At 39.8% G+C, this 18228-nt stretch overlaps 1 protein-coding gene across 2 annotated transcripts in view; it reads left to right on the forward strand.

Moving 5' to 3' along the window:
• Positions 1–18228, forward strand: part of COL9A1 (collagen type IX alpha 1 chain) — a 217546-nt gene that overhangs the window by 101867 nt on the left and 97451 nt on the right. For both annotated transcript variants that reach the window (XM_077289959.1, XM_077289960.1), the window contains 5 exons: positions 9330–9383; positions 9806–9841; positions 12562–12585; positions 13125–13178; positions 16110–16163. In XM_077289959.1, the coding sequence (XP_077146074.1) occupies positions 9330–9383; positions 9806–9841; positions 12562–12585; positions 13125–13178; positions 16110–16163 (222 nt within the window). The remainder of the gene's footprint in view (positions 1–9329; positions 9384–9805; positions 9842–12561; positions 12586–13124; positions 13179–16109; positions 16164–18228) is intronic.

Here is an 18228-nt window from a genome sequence, read left to right on the forward strand (position 1 = left end):
TCACTTACGACGTAGTATTTTCCCTTGGTTTACTATGTGCTCTTTTGGTATTGACCATTGGAACGTCTGACTTCGCTGACTCACGGCCTGTCCGTGGGTTGTGACTAGCATCACATTTTGACTAGCCACAAATTTTTTTTATCTCTCCACCAATTGATCCCATGCGTGCACTCTGTGATCAGGTGGCAAATCTCACCCAGGTGGTTCAGGATCTGGCAAGAGAACACCAAAAACTAGACTCTTCACAGTCTCAGCTGCAAGGTCAGTTTTCTAGAACTATGGATGCTTCCCAAAACTCTCCACCATCGGCTGTAGCAATGACTCCTGGACCTTCTGACATGCAGTTGGTCTTTCCTGGACCTGTAGTGGCACTTCCTGACAAATTTTCATGGGAGAAGGATCAGGTTAGGGTGTTTAGGGAGAGCTGCAATCTATTTTTTACCTTACGACCCCAGTCTTCAGGGGATGATTCCCAGCAGGTGGAAATAATCATGAGGGGGTCCTCAGACATGGGCATTCTCTTTGTCTCCACTAGCCCCAGAACGGTCTTCTGTTTGTCTTTTTTGATGCCTTAGGGATGATCTACGATGAACCTTACAGAGCCCAGGTCACAGAAGCTAAGACCATGAACACAGGGGGGGCCGCACCGCAGAGGACTATAGCTCTGAGTTTCAGCAATGGTCCTCTGAGGTTTTGTGGAATGATACAGCTCTCAGGTGTCAGTTTCACCATGGCCTTTCAGATACTCTAAAGGATGCTCTGGCTTTGCATACTCCACCCTGTTACCTGGGGGAGGCAATGACCCAGACCATTCGAATGGATCGTCAAATTCGTGAATGACATGGTGAATGACAAGGAGTTTCAGTCATCCTGCCCAAGTCTGTTCACATGCCAGAAACAGAACCAATGGAGGTTGGAGCAGCCTGCTCTTGGGTTGTGGAGAAGAAATGTCAGTGTGATCTTGGGCTTTGACTTTATTGTGGTTGCGCTGGACATTTTCTCAAAGACTGTTCGATGCGCCCTCAAGCCACCAAATCGTCGGGAAATGTCTAAGTCTGAGTGATATTCGAGATGGTCACCCAGACTTTCAGGTACCAATTTACTCCTCAAATAAAGTATTGCTGGATGTGGAACTTTGTTTTCAGAACCTGTGGTTATCTGCTCTTGCTTTCATTGACTATGGATCTGCCACCAATTTCATTGATTCTGGACTAGTTCTTAAATTAGGATTAGGGACAGTAAGATTGAACAGACTCATTCAAATTGTCGCCATTGGCAAAAGTGTTACTTCAGAACTTTGTCCAGCTGGTAATGGTGGAATTCACATTTAGCGTGGGAACTCTTCACTCTGAGTCCATCTTCTGCTGTGTGTTGGATAATTTACCTGCTGGGTTGGTGTTGGGATTTCCATGTCTGCATATCCATAATCCTGTTATTGATTGGTGTATTGTTGAATGGAGTTCCAGTGTCATAAGAAATGCCTTAGCTCTGTACAAATTTGCTCCACTAGTCTGGAGGGTCTGCCGGCTTACCTGAAAGACTTTGGAGATGTGTTCTCGGAGAAAGAGGCTGAGATACTACCTCTCCATCGTCCTTATGATTGTGGTATAAATCTTTCTCCTAATGCCAGATTGCCTAAAGTGCACCTGTATAATTTGTCGGGACCTAAATGGACCGCTATGAAAGAATATGTAAATTAAAGTTTACGGAAGGGTCATATCCATCCTTCCTCCTCGCCTGTAGCCGCGGGGTTCTTTTTTGTGAAAAAGGAAGATGGTGGCCTCTGTCCTTGCCTTGATTTCCATGAACTAGACAAATTTACGGTTAAGAATACTTACCAGCTTCCACTTAATCCCAAACTATATAATCATCTTATGGGGGCTAAATGGTGTTCTAAGCTTGACCTTAGAAGGGCATATAATCTGATATGTATTCGGGAGGGTGATGAGTGGAAAACGGTGTATTTAACGTCAGACTGTTTATTTAAAAATCTTGTCATGCCTTTTGGTTTAACCAATGCACATACTTTCTTTCTGAACTTTATGAATGACATTTTTTCTGATATTATTGGAACATTTATGGTGGTATACCTGGATGACATTCTAATTTTTTTGCCTGATCTGTATTCTCACTACAAGCACGTTCGATTTGTTTTACAGAAATTCAGGGAAAATTCTTTGTTTGCTAAATTGGAAAAATGTACTTTTTCTGTTCAGGATATATCGTTCCTGGGGTTCATTGTGTCAGCTGAAGGGTTTAAAATGGATCCTGGGAAGGTGCAGGCTGTAATTGATTGGGTTCAACCCCGTAAGGGGTGCAATAAGTGACAAAAAGAAAGCATTTAGAGAATTAGGAAGTAGGTAGTGAGGAGGCATTAAATAAATACAAAAAATTAAATAAATTCTGTAAAAAGCAAATTAAGGCAGCAAAGATTGAGACAGAGAGACGCATTGCCAGAGAGAGTAAAAATAATCCCAAAATATTCTTTAACTACATAAATAGTAAGAAACTAAAAAATGAAAGTGTTGGCCCCCTTAAAAATAGTCTGGGTGAAATGGTGGATGAGGATGAGGAAAAAGCCAATATGCTAAATGACTTTTTTTCATCAGTATTTACAAAAGAAAATCCTATGGCAGCCAATATGACTAGTGATAAAAATTCCCAATTAAATGTTACCTGCTTAACCCAGCAGGAAGTACGGCGGCGTCTAAAAATCACAAAAATTTACAAATCTCCGGGCCCGGATGGGATACACCCCCGAGTACTGCAGGAATTAAGTACAGTCATTGATAGACCATTATTTTTAATCTTTAAAGAGTCCATAATAACAGGGTCTGTACGACAGGACTGGCGTATAGCAAATGTGGTGCCAATATTCAAAAAGGGGACAAAAACTGAACTCGGAAATTATAGGCCAGTAAGCTTAACCTCTACTGTGGGTAAAATCTTGGAGGGCATTCTAAGAGATGCTATACTGGAGTATCTGAAGAGGAATAACCTCATGACCCAGTATCAGCACGGGTTTACTAGGGACCGATCATGTCAGACTAATTTGATCGGCTTCTATGAAGAGGTAAGTTCCGGACTGGAGAACATAGCTAAAGCAGGAATTAAAACATAACTTTTAATAAATATGAATAAGAAATGTGTGAAACAAATGTCACCAAAAACGTGTGAATAAAAAAGTACCACTAGGTAAGTTCAAAATGTGTACTATATATAGATAAACACTGATGGATAAACTACAGGACACTGGCAATAATCCAGTGTCCAAATGTTTAGACCAAGGAACCTGGTTTAATGACAAAAAAACAACATAAACCAATGGTACTTGTAAAGTACCCAAACCAATAATAAGGTACCCTGGTTGCATTAATATTAGCAGTCAATCATGTACTGAAAAAAGAGGGGTACAAATAATGGGAGATTAAATAATTATGGAACAATCTCACCAGTTATTGTCGAGGATGAGAGAGCCGGAACCCCAGTGGTGCTTCTATGACAAATCCGTTTTGTCGCACGACTTCAGGAGACAATTCCCTGTCAATCCCTATGGGGCTATAATTGATCTCAATCCCCGAACTCCTGCCCTTACAAGGACAGTCCACAGCTAACCCTACAAAATAACAAGCCCTGCACTCTCCCTAAAAGGTCCCAACGCGTTTCTTTGCAAGCAGGATCATCAGGGGACTAGCTTGCTGGGAGATAAAGTGCTTCAGTGCTAAAGATAGAGCTGCCACCCTCTATGCTGGACTGCATAGAGGGTGGCAGCTCTATCTTTAGCACTGAAGCACTTTATCTCCCAGCAAGCTAGTCCCCTGATGATCCTGCTTACAAAGAAACGCGTTGGGACCTTTTAGGGAGAGTGCAGGGCTTGTTATTTTGTAGGGTTAGCTGTGGACTGTCCTTGTAAGGGCAGGAGTTCGGGGATTGAGATCAATTATAGCCCCATAGGGATTGACAGGGAATTGTCTCCTGAAGTCGTGCGACAAAACGGATTTGTCATAGAAGCACCACTGGGGTTCCGGCTCTCTCATCCTCGACAATAACTGGTGAGATTGTTCCATAATTATTTAATCTCCCATTATTTGTACCCCTCTTTTTTCAGTACATGATTGACTGCTAATATTAATGCAACCAGGGTACCTTATTATTGGTTTGGGTACTTTACAAGTACCATTGGTTTATGTTGTTTTTTGTCATTAAACCAGGTTCCTTGGTCTAAACATTTGGACACTGGATTATTGCCAGTGTCCTGTAGTTTATCCATCAGTGTTTATCTATATATAGTACACATTTTGAACTTACCTAGTGGTACTTTTTTATTCACACGTTTTTGGTGACATTTGTTTCACACATTTCTTATTCATATTTATTAAAAGTTATGTTTTAATTCCTGCTTTAGCTATGTTCCCCAAATTCAGGTAGGATCATGTGATTTATCACATAATATTATTTATTGCTGTTTTCGCAAGTTCCGGACTGGACCAAGGGAGCCCAGTGGATGTAGTGTATATGGACTTTTCAAAAGCTTTTGATACGGTGCCACACAAAAGGTTGATACATAAAATGAGAATAATGGGGTAGGGGAAAATATGTGCAAGTGGGTTGAGAGCTGGCTCAGGGATAGGAAACAAAGGGTGGTTATTAATGGAGCACACTCGGACTGGGTCGCGGTTAGTAGTGGGGTACCACAGGGGTCAGTATTGGGCCCTCTTCTTTTTAACATATTTATTAATGACCTTGTAGGGGGCATTCAGAGTAGAATTTCAATATTTGCAGATGACACTAAACTCTGCAGGGTAATCAATACAGAGGAGGACAATTTTATATTACAGGATGATTTATGTAAACTAGAAGCTTGGGCTGATAAATGGCAAATGAGCTTTAATGGGGATAAATGTAAGGTCATGCACTTGGGTAGAAGTAATAAGATGTATAACTATGTGCTTAATTCTAAAACTCTGGGCAAAACCGTCAATGAAAAAGACCTGGGTGTATGGGTGGATGACAAACTCATATTCAGTGGCCAGTGTCAGGCAGCTGCTACAAAGGCAAATAAAATAATGGGATGCATTCAAAGAGGCATAGATGCTCATGAGGAGAACATAATTTTACCTCTATACAAGTCACTAGTTCGACCACACTTAGAATACTGTGCACAGTTCTGGTCTCCGGTGTATACGAAAGACATAGCTGAACTAGAGCGGGTGCAGAGAAGAGCGACCAAGGTTATTAGAGGACTGGGGGGTCTGCAATACCAAGATAGGTTATTACACTTGGGGCTATTTAGTTTGGAAAAACGAAGGCTAAGGGGTGATCTTATGTTAATGTATAAATATATGAGGGGACAGTACAAAGACCTTTCTGATGATCTTTTTAATCATAGACCGGTGACAGGGACAAGGGGGCATCCTCTACGTCTGGAGGAAAAAAGGTTTAAGCATAATAACAGACGCGGATTCTTTACTGTAAGAGCAGTGAGACTATGGAACTCTCTGCCTTATGATGTTGTAATGAGTGATTCATTACTTAAATTTAAGAGGGGACTGGATACCTTTCTGGAAAAGTATAATGTTACAGGGTATATATATTAGATTCCTTGATAAGGCGTTGATCCAGGGAACTAGTCTGATTGCCGTATGTGGGGTCGGGAAGGAATTTTTTTCCCCATGGTGGAGCTTACTCTTACCACATGGGTTTTTTTTGCCTTCCCCTGGATCAACATGTTAGGGCATGTTAGGTTAGGCTATGGGTTGAACTAGATGGACTTAAAGTCTTCCTTCAACCTTAATAACTATGTAACTATGTAACTATGTAATCTGAAAGCATTGCAACGATTCGGGGTTCGCTGATCTCCAGAAACCTTTCATCATAGAGGTGGATGCCTCAGAGGTTGGGGTAGGGGCTGTTTGTCTCAGGGTTCCAAAACACTGACCTACTTGCATCCATTTGCATTTTTTCTCCAGGAAATATTTGCTGAAAGAAATTATCATGTGGGGAATCGCGAGCTGCTCGCTGTCAAGTTAGCTTTTGAAGAATGGAGACATTTTTAGGAGGGAGCTATTCATCCTGTTACTGTGGTGACAGATCATAAAAAATTAGCCTATATTGAATCTGCTAAATGTTTAACCCCTGGTCCTTATTTTTCTCTAGATTCAATTTTTCCATCAGATTTAAACCGGGGTCTAAAATTTTTCTGGCAGATGCTTTGTCACACAGCCATTATTCCGATTTTCCTCCAGAACCTCCATCCTCCATTCTCCATTCTTCCTCTAGGAATTGTGATTTCTATGGTATCCTCAGAATTTGTGAGGTCCAGGTGTTGACCCCATCGGCTACTCCTTAACTTAAATTATTTGTGCCTGTGTATCTTAGGTTATGTGTATTGCAGGAATTTCATGACACCATCTTAAGTGGTCACCCGGAAGTCACTGCTACACAGAAAGCTGTTGCTAGACTCTTTTGGTGGCCATCCATGCTTAACAATATTAAGGAATTTGTATCAGCTTGTGAGATTTGTGCACTCACTAAAGTCTGTCATAACCGTCCAGCCAGGGAATTAGCTCCATTGCCTATTCCAAAGACCATGAACTCATTTGTCCATGGACTTTATTATGGATTTGTCTTTATCTGGTGGAAAACTGGTTATTTGGGTGGTGCTGAATCGATTCAGTAAAAAAAGCTCACTTTGGTCCGTTATCTGGGTTACCTAATGCTGAAACACTTTCCTGATTATTTATCAATCATGTGGTGAGATTACGTGGCATTCCTTTAAACATTGTATCTGATAGTGGGTGCAATTTGCCTCTAAATTTTGGAATGCATTTTGTAGGAACTCAGGGATTGATTTGTCGTTTTCCTCTGCTTATCACCCTGAAACAAATGGTCAGAGAGGATGAATCAATCGCTAGAACACATTTTAAGATGTTTTGTGGCGGCTCAGCAGGAGGACTTGTCTTCATTTTTGCCTCTTGCTGAGTTCGCCTTTAACAGTTGGGTCAATCAGTCCACTGGGGCCTCTCCTGTCTTTTGTAATTATGATTTTCATCCTCATTTTAGTGAATTCTCTAGGATGAGTTCTGGATGCCCTGAAATGGAGGTGACCATTCAGAAACTCAGGGATGTTTGAGGGAGGTTCAGAGGAATATTGGGGTGGCTCAGTTCCAGCAAAAACATAAGCCAATAGGAAACGTTCGGCGGGTGCCACTTTCAAAGTTGGGGATAAAGCTTGGCTATCATCCAAGAAAGTACCTTCAGCAAAGTTGGGTCTGAAATTCATTGGCCCATACGGGTCTGAAATTCATTGGCCCGTACGATATTCGGGAGGTAGTAAATCCAGTTGCCTTTAGATTAAAACTTCCACAGTCCCTGTGTCCCCAATGTTTTTCACAGATCTCTGTTAAAGAAGTTTGTTCCTTCTGTGTTGTCTGTCTCTTCCCCTCCTCCTGTCTCTGTTGATGGAGGTTTGAAGTATGAGGTGCAGAGGATCATGGATTCTCAGAGGGTCTGAAATTCCCTTAAATACCTTGTTCACTGTAGGGGATACGGACTCGAGGAGAGATACAGGGTTCCGGTGTAATAGGCCAGATTAACCCCCCGCCCAGAATATACCCGGAGTTAAAGTAGCCTAGGCCAGATTATACCCCTGGTATATTATGGCCTATACTGAACTATACCCCGGGGTATAGTTTGGCCTAGGCCAGATTATACCCATCCAGGTCAGAATATACTCCAGCTGCAGTAGATCAGATTTTTCAGGCTTTTGAGACCCACTGAGTGATATACTCAATAACGGTGCCCCAGGCAACACACGGGGCCCCAGGCAGCACACGGGGGGCAGAGACATTGAACGGGGCCCCAGGAAGCATACAGGGGCCCCAGGCAGCATACAGGATTGAGTGATACATTCAAGAACGGGGCCTCAGACATCACATGGGGATCCCAGACAGCACACAGGGGGGCTCAGATAGTGCACAGAGGGGCAGAGACAGCGCACAGGGGGGCAGAGACAGCTCACAGGGGCCCTGCGTGCTGTCTCTCCCCCCTTGCGTGCTGTTTCTGCCCCCCTGTGCGATGTCTCTGCCCCCCCTGTGCGATATCTTTGCCCCCCTGTGCGCTGCCTGGGGCCCCATTCTTGACTATCAAGTATCAATCCCGTGTGATATCTGGGGCCCCTGTGCCATGTCTGTGGCCCCTTGCGCTGTCTGGGGCCCCATGTGCTGTCTCTGCCCCCCTGTGTGCTGCCTGGGGCTTCGTTCTTGGGTATATCACTCAATCATGTGCGATGCCTGGGGCCCCTGTGTGCTGCCTGGGGCCCCTGTGCGCTGCCTGGGGCCCCGTTATTAAGTATATCACTCAATGGTTCTCAAAAGCATGAAAAATCTGATCTACAGCAGCTGGGGTATATTCTGACCAAGAGTGGTATAATCTGGCTTAGGTCAAACTATACCCCGGGGTATAGTTTGGCCTAGGCCATAATATACCCTGGGTAAATTCTGGCCCAGAGGGGTAAAAACTGGCCTAGGCCAATTTATACCCCGGGGTATAGTTTGGCCTAGGCCAGAATATACCCGGGGTATAATCTGGCTACTTTAACCCCAGGTATATTCTGGGGTTGTGTGTTCATTTTTTAACCTTCTGTCCTTATCTTTTTGCCCAGCGCTCCACCTGACCGCTCATTCTTTCCTTCATGGCTCCATATTTACTCATAATCTGCCTCTGTGAAGAGGTATGCCTTTGCAAAAAGTAGCATGGATTAGCTGGAAATAGGGAATAGTCTTTAATGGAACACTGTGCCCCAAAACATGTGCCAAAGTTTCTCAGGCAAAGTAAACCAACTATTTGAGAGTGGGGTGAACTTATCCTATACAGTGTTACATTATGCCAGATCTATGAGACAACATGACATACTATTACTGTATGATAAAACTGGCAGATTTTATGATTGCCATGTCTAAGTCTAAACTTTCTAACAATTAGCCAGTATTGATAAGTTTTTTTTAAACACATAATTGACTTGAATTTGTCCCAAACTTTTGGCTTTGTCTGTTTTTGGAGCTATATGATCCTTATTTTTTCAGATTCTTGACCACTAATAAAGCTGCTTTATGATACATGTAACTTTAATGGAGCATTTTGATGGACTCATTCACGCCATATAAGGATATTAGATTATAAATGTGTATTTTATATACCTAGAAAATTGATAAAGTATCATTCTCCATACATCATGTTTAAGTGTTAACACATCTATACTATTTATTTCTGTCCAAACAATGACAACCATACCTGAACAATGAATTGTTACCTGTTGTTCATTATAACAGGGATTGACTGGACCTGAAGGAAACCCTGGACCTTCTGGACAAAGAGGACAAAAGGTAGATATTGAATATTGGAAATTTAGTCATATGATATTTGAGAAAAAACATCAGAAAATTATACATGACACAAACCCAGTGGAAAAGGGGGTATGTTAATTAACCAATTAAGTTAAAGAGAAAGTAGAATTGCCCAAAAGAAGTTGAGGGAAATACCATATTATTAGCAACTGCATTGCATCAATATTCACCCATACACCACCAACTGATTGTAAAATGCAGACTAAAATAACCGGTCTGCTGCTGGATTGTCTTCCTTTTCACTGTTTCCTCCTGATAAAAGAGGGATGCTAACAGCATATGAGAGGTCTTCCATATATGTCAAAGGTCAGCAAGTTATCATACATTATTATACCTATTATGAATATTTGGAAATGATGCTTTAATAATTGATATGCACTCATTATATTTTATTCTTTCAGGGTGAGCCTGGATTGCCAGGTTCCCGCGGTTTGTCGGTAAGTGACAATAACAGATTAATGGATTTTTAGTGGAATATGTAAAAATGATTAACATGCGTTAAGAACTGATTAACAATTAAAGCTCTATTGTTGTTACACTGTGTGCATTTAATATAATAATTTCTTGGTGTACATATGTCAAACCAAACAATGTAAAACAATACATGTAGTTTATCATTGGAGAACACTGCCTGAAACATAGTGTAGAGATGCAGTCACCACTCTGTAGGCTTTAGAATTGCAATCTACTGCATCTCTTGCTTCGTTAGTGTTTGTACAGAGCTTGGAAGGAACATGACAATGGATTCATGCTGTCCGAACCCTATATGTGTTTACAGGGAAAGACCTGTTATGGAGCCGCGGGGCGTATGCAAGCCACTGGGACATGCCTCAGACTTGTCGTCTGAGACACATTGTCTCGACTCGGATTTACAAAGTATGTTTTCATGCTGCATGTGGTTCAGACAGCATCAATTCTGACGGGATCTCTTAAAGGTTCATTTACACGGGACAATTTCTACCCATGAGTGAGTGACGATCAACGATATGCAAGTTGATCGGTGCATGATTGTGGCCTCTTCACAGGTATCATAAGCATGAGACACCCCAATATACATTCAGTATACTGAAAGAGGTCAGAGAAGAAGGGTAGTCTAAATAAGAGAATTCCTTTTCTTGAAGTTAAAGTTTGAGTAATACTTATGGATGACCCAACCTTAGGATATACAAACAAAGGAATACAGCAGCACATTGTAGGTGCTAAGATGTTTGCCAATATTGAATATATGAAATTTGAACTGCAATACTGCGGTATAAAATATAATTATAAAAATGAAGGTATTTCATGAAAGCCCACAAGCTGTGACAAGGCGTAACTTTCTTTAATGGGACCCTATCCCAATATTATGTCTCTCTCAGGCTAAAAACCTCCAGATTCAAGGGCACGTAGGATCCAGCACTAACGAAAATGGCCTTAGGCTGATGGGAGGAGTGGTCAGTCAGAAAAGGAGGCAGATATTATCGCTAATCTTAGGATATGTCAATGTGACATTGATGAGAAAAATCAGCAGAATAAAGGTACCTTCACACATAACGATTTCGTTAACGATATCGTTGCAACGGCACGCTTTTTTGTGACGTAGCAACGATCCCGCTAACGATCTCGTTATGTGTGACAGCGACCAACGATCAGGCCCCTGCTGGGAGATCGTTGGTCGTAGGGAATGATCTTACGGTACCTTTAGAGGAGCTAAAACATCGACAATTACTATAGTTCGGCCTCATTCATTTATCCACCTTCGTCCTGCTGCTTAAAAATTCCTGGAAAACTATTTTAACACTTTTGCACTGAATACTTTTTTTTTCTTTTACTCAGTAAAGCTTATTCCCAGGAAATGTAATAACAGTAGTAGGAATTAACTTAATACTCCCAACAACTATCTGACATGTTAAGATGTTAGGTGAAGAAAACACCTACATTTCCATTTCGAATATCATTTTGCATTTCCAGTTCAGTCTGTTTGAATTTGCAAAATTCAGCCTAATTGGATAAAGGCAGAGGTGTTAGCTCTCTGGGTGTGACAATCGATGATTAGTTATGTCTTATAATTTAATTCTCTTTGGTTATAACTTAAAGTGAAATGTAGTGTGAATGTCAAGTTATATATAATGCTGATCAGAGCTATAAATTATTTTAACAAATGAAGTGTATCTTGCCCATTTTGTACAGTGGATGAGATTATGTTGGCACAGTAATTGCCTTAGAAATATTAAAATGATATTACCGTATATTTAACACATGCATTGTAGTTTGGATGATTGACTTTTATCTCAGACAGTCCTGTAGTACTGAATAGTAGCTAATTTATTAAGAGGTGGGCGCCAGAATGCGTTTTATTAAGATCAGGGTAAAGTAGGTGATTCTTATTACAGTATATCTCCCACACAGTGTAGAAATCCTTCTCTCGTTTGCCCAGAAACAGTCATCTAATACTAACCACATTCTGCAGAGAAGCCGAGTATTGCAGAATACTTTTCATTGCAGACCACACATTGCCAATATGTATATTTATGGTCACCTTCAAACCCTTACAAAACATGTGAAAGTAGCTAATATGTTTATCACTCACCCCGTTACATTATCTTCCGGGACTTTATTATTGCAATGACCAATTGATTGTGGCAGCGGCTTGATGTCATTAGTGAAGTCACCCCTGTGGCCATCAAAGGCCTGTATTAGCCATATGGTGCTGGACAGAAAGCCCCTTTAATTTACACACAGTAAAAGTCATCTTAAAACCCTTTTTAACAGGTATATACTATACATAAAGCTTTGTTCACATCATGTTAGTGAACCAAATTTTGGGAAAGCTTCCAGCTCATGCACTGACCATGTCAATAGTCCCAGCTTAGTATGCAAAATGATGTCCTTTTGGGCATTTTCCATGATGCAAACCCTTTTTTTGATGTATACAAGTATATATAATGCTATTATACCCATGGAGTACAGTAGGAGTCTATTGGTGATACGTCAAGAAATCCTCCCCAAAATGTTCATATTTCGTACACACTCATCATTGCACATTACCGTCATGCAGTGTCTACCTGGTTTCCAGTGCAAGGACTAGAGATGAATTATTAAGCATTTTACCATTGCATTGCCTTTAATTTCAAAACCACATACAATGTAATCCTATTTTCATGTTCTTTTTTTCCAGGGTGGAGGAGTTTCAGGTCCACGGGTAAGTACATTGATTCGGCATTTATTTCAAGAAGCAATGTCATAAATAAAATACCGCATGCCGCTAAATAATGTCGTTTGTAGATACAAGTACTTTATTAAAAGGTTGTATATTGAATGGAAATCCTGTTACCTTTTGTACATTTAGCAGCCTGTGTATACATCATTAACGCTCTGTTGCTGCTTTCACGTAGATGATAATGTATGTGATTCTCTGCTGCATGGTATTATGCGAGAACGGGTTTTACTCAAAGCTCAAGAGCAGTAATAATCTGTCATGTCGCATGAAAGTATACTAGTCCTTACTTTAATATGAAATATTCTGTTGCCTGACAATTTATTGTGCAGTTGTTTTTTGTTACATAAATATACACTAATTCGTTTTTAGCCATTTTTTCCCTATTTTTGGGCAGCAGTAGTGAACAAATGCTTGAAAGGTTTGGGGTGGTTTACTTTAAAAATATTGTAACTTTAGTAACAGAAATAAAAGTAGAGATAACTAAGAAAACCATATGGTTACATTTCTAATTCTCATTGCAGGGAGTACCTGGTCCCCCTGGACTTCCAGGAGAGTTGGGTCGCGGTGGTCCCGTGGTAAGAAACTACACTCATATTTGTGATCCTGTCATGTTTGATCCTCAGCAGCAGTAGTATTTTCAGAAAAGTGAGGTCCAGGTTTTTACACACCTTAAACCGGACTCTGACGCTGAGTCAGGGACACATGACGTAAATATACATCACATGTCGTGAAAGGGTTGTTGTTTTCAGAATAATGACAAATTCTGGAGGCAAGGGGCAGGGGAAGAAGTGGCTCTTAAGTGAAGAAAGAAGCAGATTTCTCTTGATAAGATATATTCCAACTTGTCTTTTATTCGCTTGTACTATTGGTTTATGCAAAGTTTGTTGAAAGTACAATTCCCATTTAGCAACAATTGCACAGGGCACACGGATAATATGATCAAAAATAATAAAAATACTTCTAACAAAACAGATCATTACAATATTAAGGCCCTGATTCATCATGGTGATTATGACATAATTCTGGTGTGAATCACTTTTAAAAATATTGCAACTTTTGTCGATTTCACGCAAGTTTTGCCCAGCTTCACCAAAATGGACAGAGTTGGGAAAGGATAGGGGTGTGAAGGGTGCTAATTAGTGATGAGCGAATATACTCGTTACTCGAGATTTCCCGAGCACGCTCGGGGTCCTCCGAGTATTTTTATTGCTCGGAGTTTTAGTTTTCATCGCCGCAGCTGAATGATTTACATCTGTTAGCCAGCATAAGTACATGTGGGGATTCCCTAGCAACCAGGAGCGTGCTCAGGAAATCTCGAGTAACGAGTATATTCGCTCCTCACTAGTGCTAATCTAATACATGATGAACTGTAGCATTCCTTATGCCAGAAATCTTACTCCAGTCCATGATTGGAGTATTAAGTAGCGAGACGTACGGAGCTGCACACCACTTGTTAGCTGCTCCTTAGTAATTGAGAGGTGTGCACCTCTTCATGAATTAGAAGTGTCTGACTCCAGCAGATCCCCTTTTTAAGACCGGTGTGAAAATTGCCAGTGTTGATGAATAGGGGCCAAAAAATTCCCTTGACATACATACAGCACATGTGTTTTTTTGCATTGTCCATTATGCATCAGCCATTTCCTTTAGGTGTACATCACATCCTACTTTGTTTTTCAGCACATCATTAACCCTTCATAGCACATTTACACTTAAATTTGTAGTACATTATTATCCATTATTTTTTTCAAAAACCTCCTCCTGACTGATCTTGGACCATATTATCCCTTCTTTATAGCCCTTATAGCATCTCAGCTTACTCTCACATCACACTATGCCTGCAGTTTTTTGCAGTAGGTCTCCAATCTTGTGGCCCAGAGGAGCCACAAAGGTAGTGTATTTATACTGAAGACTAAGAACACAATAGTGTTTCAAACGCGTTCAGTGAGGGCTGTTATGTGATCCTCTTTTCAGCCACTTGTTATTGGGATTTTTATCATGTTATTCAAAATAAAATTTGGATTTTAACTAAACATATTTCTTTCTCCTGGAGCTGGATTTTTTCAAGTTTTTTCCAGTGTATTTATACACATTGATTTTCTGTAATCCTGAATGCTCTCCATTGGAGGCTAGGCTAGTATGTTTCCAGGATGAATAAACTCAATATTATAGATTTAGTTAGCAACAGTCTCACCACGTTGATGTCATTATATATGATTTGACCCCTCATTTCTATCAAGGCACTAATCGGAGGAAGTGCTTGACATCTGGGCACTTGGGACACTGAGTTGCTAATGAAAATGCTATTGGATGCTGAAACCTTTGAAAAATGTAGCAGCTGATGTTTCACACAAAAACATGCAACGAAAAGATAGATCATTTGTAAAATCTAATAGTTACATTGTAACATTACGTGCTGTCCCTTACTTCTCTGTTGTAAGCCTATCTCTATGCACATCTCTTTAACAAGTGCATTCAATCCCGATTTGGCTACAAATCCTGTAGCCATGGGAGTAATTGTTGGAAAATAAAAGACGGAGCTGATGCACTTCTTAATGAAGTGGTCTGCTTGGAAAATATAACCTATTGACATTACAAGCACAACCTGAATGCCCACAAAGGTTATTTTCAATGCGGCATTGAGCTATTGATTAAATAGGTCAATATAAACTTAGGCTAAACATGGCCGAGAACATCAATGTGTCTAAAAAGACTGACTATTTTGCAAGTAGGCAACATTTCAAATTGCAACTTCCCCGTAAGATAGCAGGAAAACGCTAGAAATCACAGCACTGCTCATTGACAAGTGCTGTCGTTAATGAATAGAATCTCCACTGCTCGTGTAGGCCATTAAAATGCAGAATTCAAACTGTCTTCTGATGCACTCACCATTAGAGATTGTCTCTAGCTTAATTTCAAATTGCTGCTGAAATGAAAATGCTTTTTTTTTGGAACACATACAAATATATTTTTCAATAAATCCAAATCTTGACAGATTTGATTTGTAAATTACGTGTGCATTTTTCATCTTCTCAAGAGAAGCAATTTTCATTCACTTCATTTGATATGGGATAATGGTGGGCAGGAAATTGCACAGTAACTTTCTAAGTGCAGAAGTTACTGTATATGCAATTAAAGTTGATTAGTCATTACTGCTCGTGACGAATTTGATATTTTAAGCTTAAATAACGAGCATAGTGGGTTTACTTTACATCATTGTACACAACGGCTGATGAATAGCTGATGAAGTGAATGTTCAAAGAAGACCTGTCATCTCTCTATTTTTAGTTTTTAAACAACTTTGTTATTCTCTCTATTATGAAATAAATAATTTTTTTTTTGTAATTTGTAGACAGATGAGTGAGTCCCAAAATACCTAACCATTTTTCCTTCCCTAAACCTTGTACAAAACTTTTAGTGTGAGATTTTCCTGATCTTCCATCAATCCCCTGCTATCAGCAATTGGCCAAAAACATTTTAGTAAAATACACTATTTATCTTTCGTTTAGGGTGATACTGGAGGAAGAGGATCTCCAGGACCACCAGGGCCACCAGGACCACCAGTAAGTAGTTAGTAAGCATTATAAGCAATGTGATTAGGATCATAAAAAACAATGATATGTCATTATAGTTTTATTACAGATTGGAGCTCCAATGAGATTTTTTTCATTCAAATAGATCACCTTGAGCTCTGTATGAAGTTACATTGCCATAATACGACCTGAACTGCCACAATATTAAAACCACTGACAATGGAAGAGAGCTGAATATACTATACATAATTGATAATATTGTTAGAATTGCAAAGGGTAGGATCTATGAGACTGCAAATGAGCAGTCAGTTCTTGTAGTAAATGCGTTGAAAGTGGAAAAATATGTAAGTGTAGGGATCCAAGTCATTTTGGCAAGGATCAATTGTTAAATGACTGGATCAGGCAATCTCTAAAATAGCAGATTTCATGGGGTTTTCATAGTATGCATTAGTTAGAACCTACCAAAATGTTTCTATGAAAGGGCACCCAGTGAACTGGTAACAGGGTCATGGGTATCTAAGGCTCACTGGTTCGTGTAGAAAGTGAAAGATAGTTAGTCTGGTCAAATCTTGAAAAAAAGCTACTAGCCAATATTGCTGATAAGAACAAACCCATATAGCCAATGGTTTGGGCTGAATCACATTTCATTTAACTCATGAAAACAGACAGGAGTTCACGAGTGTGTCAGTTGCCTACCTGGAGACAAGATGGCACCCGGATACCTTATGTGAGAAGGCAAGCCAGCAGAGTGAACATGATTCTTGGCAATCATTGCATGTATTTCCAGATGGGGAACTGTGCAGATTGTTTGTTTCGTGATTGGATCACACACATGGCTTTTTTTTAATCACAAACAGATCTGGTTAGTGAAGGAGTAAACCAAGCAGGAATATACACGTGAACAAAATTGTTGATCCCCTTCTGTTAAAGTATGAAAAATCCTTGATGGTCACTGGTGATATGCTCATGGGCATCTAAGGTTCAGTGGTTCTTGAAGAATAGATAGTCTGGTCAAAATTGTTGGAGCCCTTCCGTTATTGTAAGACCAACCCACGATGGTCACTGAAATAACTTGAAACTGACAAAAAGTAATTTTTAATGTAAATATTCCTGAATATAAACTAATGGAAATCAGGCATTGCTTGTGAATTTTGGTTGAACAGAAAAAAAAAACTAATGAAAATGGCCTCCACAAAATTGTATCCCTAGAATACATAGAAAATAATTTGACCATAGAGATATGTGAAACTAAGGTGTGTCCTGCAAATAGCATCAGAGGTATCTACAAACTTATAATCAGTCTGCCTATTTAAAAGGTGAAAAGTAGTCACTGTGCTATTTGCTATCATTTTGTGTACCACACTGAAAATGGGCCAAATAAAACTAAAGAGAAAGTTGTTTTTTGAGATTAGAATTAAAATTATTAACAAACATGTTAAAGGTAAAGCCAATAAGACCAGCTCTGAACAACTTGATATTCCTGTTACTACAGTTGCACATATTAATCAGAAGATTAAGGTCTTTTAGGACTATGGCCAACCTCCCTGGAAGTGGCTGCAATAGAAAAAGTTGATGACAAATGTAATATGCGTTAATAAGAATGGTAAACAAAGAGCCCAAAAGGGAACCAACAATTTTGCTCATGTGTGTAGTTGTCTTAGTCCAGTTTTGTGATATTTCCTAAATAATTCTTATTTTGGTTGGTCTGTTATCAAATTAGCCAATGATGTAAGGATGTTGCTCTATTAGTGATAGAATATGGATGTTTTTTACCCCTGAAATTATTAAACAGTTTTTACTCTATCTAAACATAAAATGGTGGATCCAAACTGAAAATCAACATGACCCATATCAAGTAACAATGTATGCTTTACATGATAGTAATATTATTATTTTGCTATATTTTCTATAGAAAAAAGGTAATATCCGCAAAACTATGATATTTTGCGTAACTATCCAATAGTTGGAGAGAAAAAGTTTGCTGACCTGTAGTTGAACATTACAGGCATTTTATTTTCTTCAGAAATTCAATTACAATTGATTTCCTTGTGTTTTCTGATGTGATGTGTTTCTGACTGACTACAGATAACATCTA

Source organism: Ranitomeya variabilis, chromosome 2, assembly GCF_051348905.1.
Source record: "Ranitomeya variabilis isolate aRanVar5 chromosome 2, aRanVar5.hap1, whole genome shotgun sequence".
NCBI classification, from domain to species: domain Eukaryota; kingdom Metazoa; phylum Chordata; class Amphibia; order Anura; family Dendrobatidae; genus Ranitomeya; species Ranitomeya variabilis.